General features: G+C 43.2%; 1 protein-coding gene across 1 annotated transcript in view; it reads left to right on the top strand.

The window, feature by feature from the left end:
* Nucleotides 1-13,993, top strand: part of MYO3A (myosin IIIA) — a 1,386,887-nt gene that overhangs the window by 877,658 nt on the left and 495,236 nt on the right. The window contains exon 29 of the mRNA XM_086939966.1: nucleotides 308-470. Within this exon, the coding sequence (XP_086796092.1) occupies nucleotides 308-470 (163 nt within the window). The remainder of the gene's footprint in view (nucleotides 1-307; nucleotides 471-13,993) is intronic.

Raw genomic sequence — 13,993 nt, 5'->3', positions numbered from 1 at the left:
AGCTCAATCTTGTGACTCATTGTGCTGCAAATTCTCTTGAGGCGCATCTTTTGCAACAGTACTTATGATTCTCCTATAAACTATGAAAGCATATTGTGCGATGTTGATGGCCATTAGAGGGCGTCTGTCTTCTTTCAAGTGAGTCTTAGGCTGTGCAGCTTTTCATAGTTTAGCTTAGTGTTATGGAGAGGCATTTTAATGTTATAACCTGTTTACACATCTCAAACAGCAACATTTTAGAGCACAGAATTTCCACTCAAATGGGTGCCTTTTTTCCACTCCAATGTGTGCCTTTTGTACCCTGAAGGTGTTTCTGAAGTACTATCACGTCGAGCAGCTGGACCTGATGATCAGGGAGACGGTGGGCCGCATTGCACTGATCCAGGCGTGTGTCCGAGGCTGGCTGGGGGCAAGAAGGTACAGAAAACTGCTGGAGAAAAGGGAAGAAAGTGCTGTTAAAATTCAATCAGGTAAGCCCCAACCTGTCTTAACATCCTAACACAAAATATTAAACAATACATCCATAACGTTTTTGTTATGAAACATAAGAATGCCTTGTTGGGAGGTACGAATTACGAATAGCGTGCTAGCTGTGCATGAGCAATGGGAACAATTTCTGCAGGTCAATTATTTCACAATGTTGTACCTTTCTTAGACATAGGTAACCCTCTGGTCCTGTAAATGCGAGTGTAGGGGCCCTTCTCTAGGGGACCACTTGTGCCTCCTCTTCCTTTGTTTCCAAGGTATATTTGCAGGGCCGGCTTGAGGACACAAAGCAGCCGTGGCAATTCTATTGGAAGAGTCCGGAGGGGGTGTTGGGGGTGGCGGGGGGGGGGGGGGGGGGGTGGATTGAGGGTGCTAGTGTGAAACACTGTTGCTTAACTATACTGGCCCTCAGCACAGCTGATTTTCTTGCTGGGGGCCGATTTTGCAGCACTACTGCACAAATGGCCCCTCAGTAGCAAAAACGGCCCCCACTACTCTGAAACCGGCCCGCCCCAAAACCAGGGAAATGCCCGCTGCGGCCAGGCTGGCCCTGTATATTTGCTCATACCAAACTAACTAATGCAGTGTATGTCTGGGTGTCACCGCTTACATTTTGTGTACGTAAGTGACCCGCTATTCCACCAACAAGACCCAACCCTATCTCCTGCCCAACAGCAGCCAAACCCTCCATAACCTGGTTCAGGCAGTACTGAAAAGGAGTAAAGGAAACTGTCAAAGTGGGTTACTCATTTGGGACGGGGGTGACCCAACCAACTTAAAAGCACACAACTGCTTAGGTCACAGCACATTTATCTGTGAAAACCCTTCGGTGGCTGTGAGACAACTGGCATACATTTCTATAGAGAGCAGTGTGTCAAGTTCAAGCAGCACCAGACCAGTCCAACTTAAAAGTCAAGAATACAACACAAACCAATTTAGGAAAATCAATACACATGTAATGGAAAAATGATACAAGATGTGGAAAAACAGATCAGGGGAACCGGTGATATGTTTTGTAAATGTTTGAAAGCAAAAGGAACCAAAAAAGCAGACTAGCACTAACTCAAATCAGTGTACGCAATAGATCAGAACATAAACACAATTTCAGGCCAACTATGATAATGAGGTTTGAGTGAGCCATGTGGATCACACTGGTCAATGTTTTTAATTTAGGATTTTGTTGCTGTGGGAGCAGAACCCTGAACTCCATAATTCAGAAAGCCAAACATATAGATCACAGTACACTTTCCTCTGACAGTTTATTTCTCACCCATGATCTTAAGACAAAGAACACCCTCAGGGCCGGACTGGCCATAGAAGGCACCAGGCATTTCCCTGTGGGCCGCCAGGGTGGGGGGCTGGTTTTGGGCCCCTGGGGGCCTTTTTTATTACAGGGCCGTTTTTACAACATAGCTACAATATTAGCCCCTGTAACAAAATTGACCGAAACTGGCCCTGGCAAACAGCTCAGCCGCACCCCCAAACCTCAGGGAGCCGGCCGAGCACTTTGCCATGGCCGGTTATGAAAGAAGCAGACAACATCCCTTAAGCAAAGACTAATAAAGCTCTGTAATAAATTAGTCAAAGTCTCTGACAGAAACGGAAAGTCTATCAATAAATGGACATCTTTGCATTCGCCAAAGGTGCAAATTGGTAGTTTCACACATTTGCGAATGCAAAATAGCCTTTCAAGATGTATGAAATGCTTTGTAGCAACAATATTAGGTAATCACAAAAATTATGATTATGTAAAATTGTGACTACAAAGAGGTAATCACAATTTGCGATTCTCTTAGCACATGTACCAAGCATTTTCTAAATGCAAACTGTGCATTTAGGTCATGCTATAACCATTGACACCAAGAATGCCTTTTTCAAAGTGCCATGGTGTGGACATGTGCTCTTTACATTTGCAAATTTTTGGGGGGTGTGGGGTGCTTCAGTGGGACCTTAAGCCCCTGGGCACCTTGGGTATTGCATTACCTAATTTGCGATTACCAATTAGGTAAATGAAAATTAGGTGCTGCAAAAACCTTCGCACCTATGGGACTTTAGGCCCATATCAACAAATGGAGTAGTATTACCTAATAGAGATTACAAATCTTTAGGAATTGCTATTTCCTTACGTACCATTTTGCATTCCTTAAATACCAATTGCCTAAAAATTTGCTATTTAAGGGATGCAAAATAGATTTTTGATACATGTGGCCATAGTCCCTAGTAGAACAGAAAAGTCTTCTTAAACATACCTGTCAGAATCACAGGGAAACTAACAGCATCTCTAGTGGAAAAGGAAATGTCTCTGGCTCACTCCCAAAACCAAGAATTTTAGGCACTTTTTCAGCATAATTAGAACATTGGTATGTTGAGGGCTCCATTGAAGACATTGGAGTGCTCTGGGGTTCTAATGGCTGTTAAAAGTCTGGAGTGCCAACATTCAAATATTTGTCGTTCACAGATGTTGCTATGAACAAAGGCCTCATGGAGCCCGAGGAGATTTAAATCCCCTTGGGCTCACTGAATCCTGTGCTTTAAATGTTACATAATTCTACCCTCTAGTTGTGGAATGTTCTAATAGCCTTATAGCCCTCTGTAGCAGGATGATACTGGCCACTTGGGTTTTGACCTGACTTCAGGGTCTTTAATAACCGGTATTGCTCTCAGCAGCAGGCTATAAGGCTATTTTAGAGCATTTGAATGTTGAGTTATTCATTGACGATATTGAAGTAGCTCAGGGCTGATAATGGGGGTAAAATCCCTCTGCTCCAACATTCTAATGTTTGTCTTTCTGTTTCTCCCTTTTTAATTTAAAACACGGTACCCTCAGTGGGTGGAATGTTCTTATAGCCTTATAACCCTTGTGCCTCAGGCTATACCAGTTGGTAAAGGCCCTCCCCTGCCTTATAGGCCCTTACCTGCAGCTGCGGTTTCACAGGGGCATGACTTGATGTAATACATTTTAGACAAATCAGAACACGACACATAAGAAATAACCCCCTTTTAAGAAAGCATTGAGCAACTTCCGTGCTGTTGCTGTCCGGGGATGCATCACACAATATGAATCAATATTTAAACAATACCCCATAAACCAGTGTATCCTTCCAGACCCTCATTGGAACTACAGTGGAAATGTCCTTGGGCATTCTTTACTTTAGGAACACATGGAGGTTTTATTCACAATACATCTACTCCAAGGAAAATAGCCAGTTTTGTCACAGTGCTCTGTGCTCTGTGGAGACTGTGCGGAGAGAAGAGACGCAGGGGTCTTGATGGGATGGAAATGAGCAGGGACAAGATGAACAGAGCAGCATCCATATAAACAAATATGGTGATTTAAAAATATCATATTTAAATTGATTTAAGTGCAATGGTATTATTTCATAAAATCTATCAATGGGCAATGCTCGGATGCTGAAGCCAGTGAGGGTCACTTGAAATCAGATACCTCATTGTTGAGCTCCCACCCCAACCTTCCTTTTTGTTGCCAAAAGATCATCGTGGGAAAAGGTCAGATTTCCTAGCTACAAAGCTTGCCTTATGACGTGGATGGATTCTTCACATCACCCCAGTCCCCAGCTCTACATTCGGACATAGTCAGTATTTTGGTTCTCATTTTTTCCCACTAGGGCAGTATCCGGTAGCCAATAAGGGCATCACAGGCTCAAATATGTCTAGTTAATTGACCCATACCAGCCTTGAACTCTGGGTGAAAAAGCTCTGGGCCAAACAATCCGGCAACCAATAACTCGGTGTCTTCTTCTTAAAACTTTGGTAATTTGTCCTGGCCCTCCAGAAGTGAGAAAATGGCTTAATCTCAATACTACTTGATGTTGGTAAAGTCATGCCTGGCCCCTCCTAGAGCCTCTAGGATGTCAGTGAAAGCTTACACACAGATGGTGTCTTTTCAGCTGAAGTTCCCATGGACTGCAGTCAGTGTTTATTTGTAAAACAATGAGTGCTGGTCCCCAAAGCTGCGGATTGAAACCCACGGCTGGCGCTCCTAAATGTCAGCTTGCAGATTACAAAGTTTTCCCAGTCTTTAAACCACCTCAGGCCTCTTCAATCCACTACCTTACGCTTCCTGCCCTTTTACCTTACTTGTGCAGATTTCTGCTTTCTCCTTTAGAGAATTCTTTCCCCATCTTTCTCTTTCTCCTCCTTTCTAGTTTGTTTATTTTCCCTCTCTTGCCCTTGGGAAATGTCAGGGGAAAATAAGTGCCGGCCCTCAAAAATAAGTGCCGGTAGCCCCAACGGCAACCACTAGTTCAAATTAAGCACTGGCTCCAGTGTGGTTTACTCCAAACTTTCCATTTGGTTCTTCTTTGCAGGCTGGAGCTCTTCTCAAGGTCTTTGCCAAATTTAAATTATGCTGCCATATCTCACATAATTTCTTGAATTTTGCATTACGCGTGTTGCAATAAATTCCCCTGATAATGACACTTGTGTAATTGCATGTATTTCATGGTAAAGTGTACAGTGAAATGCACCATCTGTGGTAAAACTATGCTGCAATTGCACATGAACAACAGACAGAACGCAGATGCCTGTTTTTCACAGTGCTTTGTTAAAGTGAATTCTTGCACCAAAAATTGATGCGAGGATGCATTTTACGCTAAAATATAGCAAGAAATGACAGATTTGCATTTTGCTTCATTCCGTTTAATTTTGCATTAGTTAGTCCAAATTTCACATTATTACACAAAAGCAATGTACACACATTTGCATGCCTCAACACTTCTTGTACCGCTTATGTCGCTAAGGCAGTTAATAAGAGGCTCGCTTAATGGCCTTGGAGAGGAGATTCATTCTCTAGGTGCAAGTGGAGATCAGGCGTCCTTCAGGTGGCTTTACTCAGCAAGCATTTAGTTTGTTTTTTCTTATTACACTTCTTGATCCAAAAATGTTCTGAGGAGTTGATAGCGAGCCATTCTATCCTATTCATAATACATAGATTGGGATTTCCCTTGAAGTAATCCTTGCAGAATTCCTACTAAATTCAACCCTGTTTTTCAACACATACTTTTTCACTTTACTAGAAACCTGGCAGTGATCCCACAACTTTCCCACACAGAAATGTGAGGAAAATAGGTTTTTTTAGCTAAATTTGAGGTTTGCTGGTAATTCTTTGTAAGAAAATATTGGGGGATCCATGCAATCCATGCCTCCCTGGACGTCTGGGTTTGATAAGTTTCCCTAGATGGCCACTGAGCCCGTGACCAAAAACGCCGGTGACCCCCTTGCAAAACCAGATTGTTTTGTGATCGGTAATTTTGATGCCTCCACAATATGTTTTGGACCCTTCCCTGTCACAGTCACTTTTTTAAAGTAAGTAATTCTTTATTGTTTGGTTAAATAAAACCATTACAATGTATAGTATTTCACAATAGTTAAAACAAGCTTTTAGTGCTACAATAAAAAAGAAGAAGAATATAATCAGTGACCGAGAGTCTGTCGTGAATTTCAGTAGACGTGATCGGAGCACAAGATTTGTCTTTAATAACTGAGTTCTTGAGTTAATATAAAGGTCGGGCCTATGGCAATAGGCCTCGTTTTTCGCAAAGCTGTCGAGGAATTTAACTGATCTGCAAATCAGTTGTGGGTCCGCTGTACATAGGATTTGGACTATCGCAGTCCTGCAGGTGCGTACTCCTTGCTCATTGAGCTTGTCTTTTAACCAATACCGCCGACCTTGGTACATAGCTGGGCAGATGCAAACTATATGAATAATGTCTTGTTTGCCTGCACCACAAAGGTCGCATTCTGTTGTTTCCTGTGGTCTCCATTTTGGTTGGACCAGTCTTGTTGGAAGATTGCCCAGCCTTAGGTAGAGAAATTTACGTTTAATGAAGAGCGAAAATGCAATGTCTAAATAAGCTGCTGGTGTGGGCTTTGTGTATGATTTGATGGTCATCCAAGCGTGGGTTCGGGCGCTGAAGGTTATTTTGTCATTGAGAAACGAGTGCTTCTTGGCGATCCTCTTAACCACCTGTTTAAATGAAGAAACCGGCAATTTTGTTTCCCACAATGGTCCCAGCTCAGTTGTGTCTAATGAGAGTTTTAGGTACTTTGCATACTCGGAGTTCGGGCTTGTGTCGATTGCTTCCCACAATGCCCCGTTTATTTTGTTCTCCTTATTACTCCAAACGTTGTACCAGAATTTGATGGCCTCATATTTTTTCAGTAGTACTTGAGATTGTAGCCCAAATTCAAGTCTTACTTGCGCTGGTGAAGAACTGTTCGGTAAGGAGAAAACCCGTTTGTAGACTTTAGTTTGTATTTTGTCTATGAGAGTTGCGCTTTTCCCATGATGTAGTACACTCCCATATGCTATTGTGGGTAATAGTTTTGCTTTAATTGCAGTTAGCAAAGGGGAGACAAGAGGACCTTTTAGCTCAGTTGCCAAGCTAGTAAAAGCGTGCAGTAAAGTAGACCCCTTTTTTTCCATGTCCTTAAAATGCACTTGGAAGTTAAGGCACTTGTCTAGGTATACCCCTAAGTATTTATAGCTATTTACCAATTCCAACTGGTCATTGTTTATTCGGAAGGTTGGTGAAGTTTTGTGTCGTCGTGTTATAATCATTTTCTTTGTTTTACTGATATTTATTGTTAGCAAATTCTTTTTTGCATAAGCGGTCATGTTGTGCAATAGGCGTTGAAGGCCAATTTTTGTCTGGCTCAGCAGTGCCACATCGTCCGCCTACGATAGATGTGTTACACGGAGGATGCCTAACCGAGGAGGATGTGCATTGACCTTGTCCAAGCTTTCTGCTATATCGCCCATAAATAGATTAAATAAATGTGGGGCCAAAACACAGCCTTGCTTTAGACCGTCAGCAGTGTTAATCTTCCGGGTCAAGCGATGCCCATTATCGATTTTTACCTGCATCCAAGTGTCAGTGTACAGGTCAATGATGGCAAAAGAATTGAGTCTGGTAGGCCTTGGTGTTTTAGTTTTGCCCATAGCATATGCCTGTTAACACTGTCAAACGCCGCCTTGAGGTCCACAAAACAGGTGTATAGCTCCTGGCAGTTCTGTAGACTTTTCTCTGCGATCAGGCATAGAGCCATTACATTTGTCATTGTTCCCATGCCACGGCGAAACCAAGACTGATTCACTGGTATTTTGTTATTCGCTTCTGACCATTGAGCCAGGTCTGCTAATATAATTGATGCATAGTATTTTGCTTCGGCGTCAATAAGGGCGATCAGACGGTAGTTATTTGGATCTTTACGGTCTCCGCCTTTGTAAATTGGAGTTATGATCGCCCCCCTCCAGCTCTCTGGGATACCACCTGTGTTGCTTACTGTTCGAAATAGTAAATTGAATTTGCTGGCCCAGTACTGTGGGTCCTCCTTGTAGATGGCTTGTGAACACCGTTTGGACCAGGGGCGCTGTCTTGCCTGCTTTTCTTAATTATTTTTAGTATACTTTGTTCGTCATCTTGCCTGGGGCTTGTTACCCTGCTTTCACAGACTTTTAGCCGGATCCCTTGGTGGACTTGGGCGATGTCTTCCCACTCTAATTTATCTGTTACTTTGCTTGGCAAAGTTGTAGCTGTCTTCAAATTGTTTTTAGAAAATAAGTCCATAATGTGTTGGGTCCATTCTATTCGGATATACAGGTCATACTTATTGGTTGAGATGTCCGATTTACGGAGGTAACTTGTAACCAGAAGGCCCTTGAATCTGCTCTCTTTATGTTATGCAGTAGTTTAGGAAGGGGGGGTTCAAATGTCCTGCTCCCCACTGCTCTCTTATATACGTATACAAATATAACTTTAGGCACTCAGTTATATTTGTGTGTGTTTGTCACCAGCAGATTTTTCTGCGCTTCACTATTTGTCACATTGTATGTTGTTTGTTTTGGACACTTCTTTTCTTTCTTCTTATTTCTTTTGAGAAGCAAGTGACTACCGATGATGAGACAGGGGCCTGTCTGGAAATTGCATACCAGTTACCCCGATGGTGGTGTTTCCGTGAGGGGTCATTTGCTTCTCGCACATTTTTTCCTCTACTAAGAGTGTAGTTCAATATTTGGTGTGGACTTGTGTGACCAACTTCATTTTTGGTTCACTATTTGTTGGTGTTCTGTGGTATTGTCCGGGAGAACAGGCCTTTTAACGTGGGCGGAGTACAGTGCACTACCTCCTTATAACGTGTATAAGAGAGCAGTGGGGAGCAGGACATTTGAACCCCCCCTTCTTTTGAGTCACTGATGTATTTGTACGCCATTGGATTGGGTCTTTATTTGTATTGTAGACTTTGAGTGGAGGGCGACCCTTTCCGTATTCCCTCTGAGCTCCGAGGTATTGTTTGAATGCAGTAGTTTAGACCAGAATTCCTTTACAAGATTTTGCTTTTCAGTCCATATTAATTTCTTGTATTGTTTCTTGGCCTTACGTACTGCTACCCAGACGCTGGGATTTTGAGTTTGACCATGTGCTCGATGCGTCAGTTTTTTCAAGTGCCTCCTTAATGCTCGTGCTGATCTATCGAATCTGATGTTAAATTTGAGAGGAGTTCTTGTTTTGTTCTTTGAACTGGTCCTCGGGAGTTGTTTCAAATAGTCACTCCAAGTTTCTGGACTCAGAACATTCTCTGTAAGGAGCGCTTGTAGTAAGTTCTTAGCGTTGTTAGCTGTTTGAGGGAGAGAGTCACTCATCCACTTAAGCCGCTTCAGGTTAATGGTTGTGGTGTTGCCTGTTAACATGGGTGCTGGTGCGTGTTTAGTTATGTCCATTCTAATCTCAAAGTGTTGCATCGAGTGGTCGCTGTCCAAAGAACAAATTATGTGAAGTCTTGTACTTGGCTTAGCAGGGGTAATGTGACTAACGTGTAGTCTAAGATGAAGCTTGCATTGTGGCCTGTGTAAATCATGGAGGGAGGGTTGTCTTGGTTAAGTCTTCCATTTAGTACCCTTAGGCCAAGATTTTCAAGGTCCCACATAAATTGTTTGCCCTCCTTATCGTTCCTCCTAACCTGAGGAATTGCCTGCGGCAGGACATTCCAAATTTCGTTTGCTGCGTTGATGTTGACTTCATCTTCTGGTTCTTGTAGCAGATTAGAGTTAAAATCACCAGTGAGAATTATCTCCCAGTTAGGATGTTCCAAACGCATATTTGAGACCACTGTAATAATGCATTGAAATAGTGCTTTTTTGAGAGGTTTTTTTGGATTAGCGTATGTATTTATTAAAATTAAAGTTCTGGTTATGGCCTTTATTGTGCTTTCTAATTTTAGAATTTACATGTCCACCGTCGTTGCAGCCAGCTGTGTAACTTTGATTTTTAAGGCTGTAGAAATATAGACGGATAGGCCACCACTTGCTCGCCCGAAGCGCTGTGGGCGGGTCGCACTTACATGATAACATAAACGGCCTGGTATATCAATTGGTTCGGTTAGCCACGTTTCCTGTAGGGCTAATATTGCATATGGGTCCCAGGTGGCAGCTTTACCGTTTTTATTTACAATGTCTTTTGCGCCCGCAATATTCCAAGAAAGTATTTTTATGACATATCTTTCAATGTTAGTTGACTTACGGGAAGTTCAATTAAGGGATGACAATTGCGGCCGTAGGTGCTCGTACTCAGCTGCTTCAGCTCCCCTAGCACCTTGAAGGTCCGAGCGCGTTGGTCGAATCATCCGAACTTGATTTCTACTCTTGTTGTTCCTTCTTAGGAGCGGGAACGGGTACACTGCCTTGGCCACTTCCTTCAAAAGGATACCCCATTCCTTAAATTTGGCCGTCTCGGAGAGAATGTGGGTCACTATTCCTGCCTCCCTCCATGTAGTAAGTGTGCATTCTTTTTTTGCCTCATCGTTCGCTGTTGTAAATTCAACCGACAGAAGGTCTGCTGAAGTAAGGTGGCCAAGGCTTGGAATTGCTGATGTTAAACGAAGTATATTCCCTCGATTTAGGTGATCTTGCAAGCCTTGAAGCTCATATTCGGGGATAAAGGGAAGTTTCCCTGAGTTGGTGGTTTCCTTTTTTAGCATTTGTGAGTTATCACAAATTTTGACAATTTGACGTTGATTCGTTTGCTTGCGACTTTCAGTGTCTATTTTATTAACGGTGTCATAGTTTTCAAGTGGGTAGTATGCACCGTTCTGGAGTCGTTTTTGTGGCATAGTTAATGTTTTTGCTTCTTGTTCTATGCTTGTTGTGTACCTCATTACTGCTAAGCGCTCATTTGCGTCACCCTGGTTCTCAGAGCGATATCTTCCCCCTACCTTACTTGTTGTTACAGCGTTAACTACCTTTATGTCGGTTGGGAAGGTGACTTTGATGAGTTCAAGATTTTTTCTGTTCTCATTTGTTACCGGTTGCCTATCAGTTTCTGTGTCCGCACTTGAGATGGTGATAAAAGTTGGGGGTGCTATATCATTATTAGATGTTTTTTACGGTGGCCTGACTATAAGGCCTATCTTTACCACACTTGCCAATGTTTGGGACTTTCACAATTATTGTGAGCTGCTTGTTTGTGCTCTGCATAGAAGCAGGTTCAGGTTTTCCCGCTTTAGGTTGGTAAATTGTTAGTGGCATGCTGGACTGACCATCAAAACTGGCTCCTTGATCAATGGTAATGTTTGACCCTGTAGAATCACGTTGCTCTGTGGGTGGGATGTTCCCTGTACCCGTAACATTTGGGGGGTTGGCTACTACTACTTGTGGGAATCTGTTTGGCAAGTTTTCCTGTGATTGTTTGTTAAGAAATTCAGACCCACAGTCAGGAACTTCAATTATTGCGGTCGTCTTCTGGCCATTGTATTTTTTGTCTCTCGCTATTGTCAACTGAGATAAGTCATTTTTGATGACACTTCTACTTTTAGCTTTTGTTTTGGCTTGATCGAATATAGGGTAGTTTGTTATCGTCTGCTTGTTTTCAGATTCTTATCTAAGATGTTGGTTTCTGTTTTTTCTAGCCCTTTTTTCTTGATGTTTGGTAAGTCTTATCCCACTGTCAACTCTGGGAAATTGATCGATTATAAGGGGTTTGATACTGCTAGGTTGATCGATCAAGGAAGTGTTGGGTTTTACATTTGACTTATCTCTTCTTTCATCTATTATTATGCTTGAGTTGTTTTGTTTGCCATTTCCTTCTGCCAACTGTTGCAGAGGGGCCAATAGGTCGGCAGCCTCTATGTTCTTTGGTTTGGTTGCGTTGCTTAGTTGTATCACATGCTGGTCAAAAGAAATTAAGTCATCACTTGGTTGAGTGCTGTTAAAAGTTTGGTTTGCCTGCTTACATTCCTGCAGGATCTCCTTTAGTATGAGTGGCAAGTCCTGCAGTTTTTCCAGTATTGGATGACAGGTGCATGGCTGGGTTGGCATACTTGGGCAAACTTAATCCATAAAGATGTTGAATGTGCCAGCCATAATGTCAAGTTTTTTATTTATGCCAGCTATATGTTCAGCTATTGAGCCCATTAAGTATATTTGCATGTCAAGTTTATCTGACTGCATATTGAGGGTTTTTATGGACGTTTCCAATATGCGCCCCAGCGCGCTGTGGAGAGTCAGTATGGATTCTAGATTGCTTTTTACGTCCTGTACAGGTTCTGGTTGGCTAGTATGGCCTTTGTTTTGATCAATAGAGGGTTCCGGGTATGTCTGTTCATTGAACAAAGTGGCTTGTTTTGTTTCCTGAGTTCGTTTTTGGTTTAGGTTTGAGCTTTTTCCTATTGGTTCGGTGTCTGGTGATGATGAACTTGAAATTTCTAATATGGATACTTTCTTTAGACCATCCTTATCGCAGGATCCTGCATGTGTAAGTATTTCAATATCTGATACCGGTTTCATTTCACTGAGTGTCTTTGTTTTGTTTTTGTTCGTCAGACCTGTGTTTGGTAGTATTTCTGACTGTGAGTCATGAATCGTTATTACTTGGTCCTCCAGTGCGGCAAGCAGTAATTTGTCGCTAGTGTTGGTTTGCTCCGTATCACTTCTAGTTGTGTTTATGGACAGACAGTCCCTATTCCCTGAGGTGTTTTCGTTATTGTTTATTATTACATAGGGTTTCCATACCAGATTTGGGTCTTTTGTTTTTACTGTACTTAGATCTTTAAAAGCGTGAAACCGGTCTTGGGGTTGAATGGTTATTAGGATGAGCCTTGTCTAGGAAGTCACTCAAAATGATTTTGTGAGGGCTATCCCTTAAGCATACTGATTGCTTACTTCCGATCGTAGGTGAGTTTATTTCACTGTTTGGTGTTACATTGCTTGTGTGTCCTTCAGAGGGGATGGCCCGAGATCTATTTGATACTGGCATTATTGTCGATAAGTTTTGTTCGTTGACCCCTTCTGCCAATTCGGGCACATTATTATTCCTGTGGACTTGGGCTTGACATTGCATCGTGCGTGTATTTGCGTCGTGGGTTAGTTCCACACAGTTGTGGTTCAGTTCAATTCCGTTTGACGTTGTACTTAAGACTGATTTGGGAACCGATGTGTCCGTTTTCTCTGTCTTAGTATTACAAGTGTTCGGGGTCATTGGTTTTTGTAGGCCATATGGGGTTGCCGGCATTGAGTAAATCACCGACACTGGGTCCTTCATAAATGTAAACTTCCCAGAGGGTTTCGCTGTTCCGAAGATTGAGTAGGTGGGGGGTATTAGACTGGGGAGTGGGCCAGGTTGTTTGAGGTTAGCGGGCGATTTGGTCCTAGCTTTCTTCCTGGTGTTTCTTGGTGGAATTGTTCTCGGCTTCACAGATCTCATCTTCCCCCTCTCTTAATTCCCAGGTGATTTTGCTTTTTTTAGAGTTTAAATGAGTTGTTGTTTTTCGTGATTTCCTACTGCTGGCTTTGCTGTTTAGTTCGTTCGACCATAGCCTCGCACCTCGTTAAGCACTGAGGTCCTTGAGAGGGCACACAAGTCACCCCCTGGCTTGCACACCCTATCCCTGACGGGGTGCAGTATGTACCACGATCCCACTGCTGTTCGCAATGGACCCTTGTCCACAGCAGCTATCTTTGTGGGATTTTAGGCTTGCTGCTGCTGCAAATTTTCTAGCAATTATTATGGCGACAAAGAGAACATTCAGGGCATTCAAAGGAGTGTTGTTATCACAGCGCTATGCCTTTTACTTCCAGCGCTCACACTACCTGCTACCACTGTCCCACTGTCACTCTGTCATGACTACTAATTAGATGGCGGCAGATGGTTGCTGTTGGAGCTGCTGTTGCTGCTGCTGCTCTAATGACTGAATAGCATTAAAGTCTTGTGAAATTGTTCAATTTGTTGATGGACCGGTGGACCAGGACGCTGCAGTTAAGCCAAGCTGGAGGACCAGGGCCCTGACTGTTAAGCCAAAACCACTGCGTCAACAGGGCGCGACTGCGGGGCTGCGGGGCTGCGGGGCTGCGAGGCTGCAGGGAAGATCAAGGATTGTGCCCGCACCCACACCCGTGCCGCACCCCCGGCCAACCCTGGGAAGCCCACTGTCACAGTCGTGTCAGCAGGCAAGGATACAGGGAGGTAGTGGCTAGGTAACGTGTGGCAGGCGGGCG

Source organism: Lissotriton vulgaris, chromosome 10, assembly GCF_964263255.1.
Source record: "Lissotriton vulgaris chromosome 10, aLisVul1.2, whole genome shotgun sequence".
NCBI lineage: Eukaryota > Metazoa > Chordata > Amphibia > Caudata > Salamandridae > Lissotriton > Lissotriton vulgaris.
This window is presented reverse-complemented; position numbering and strand designations above follow the sequence as displayed.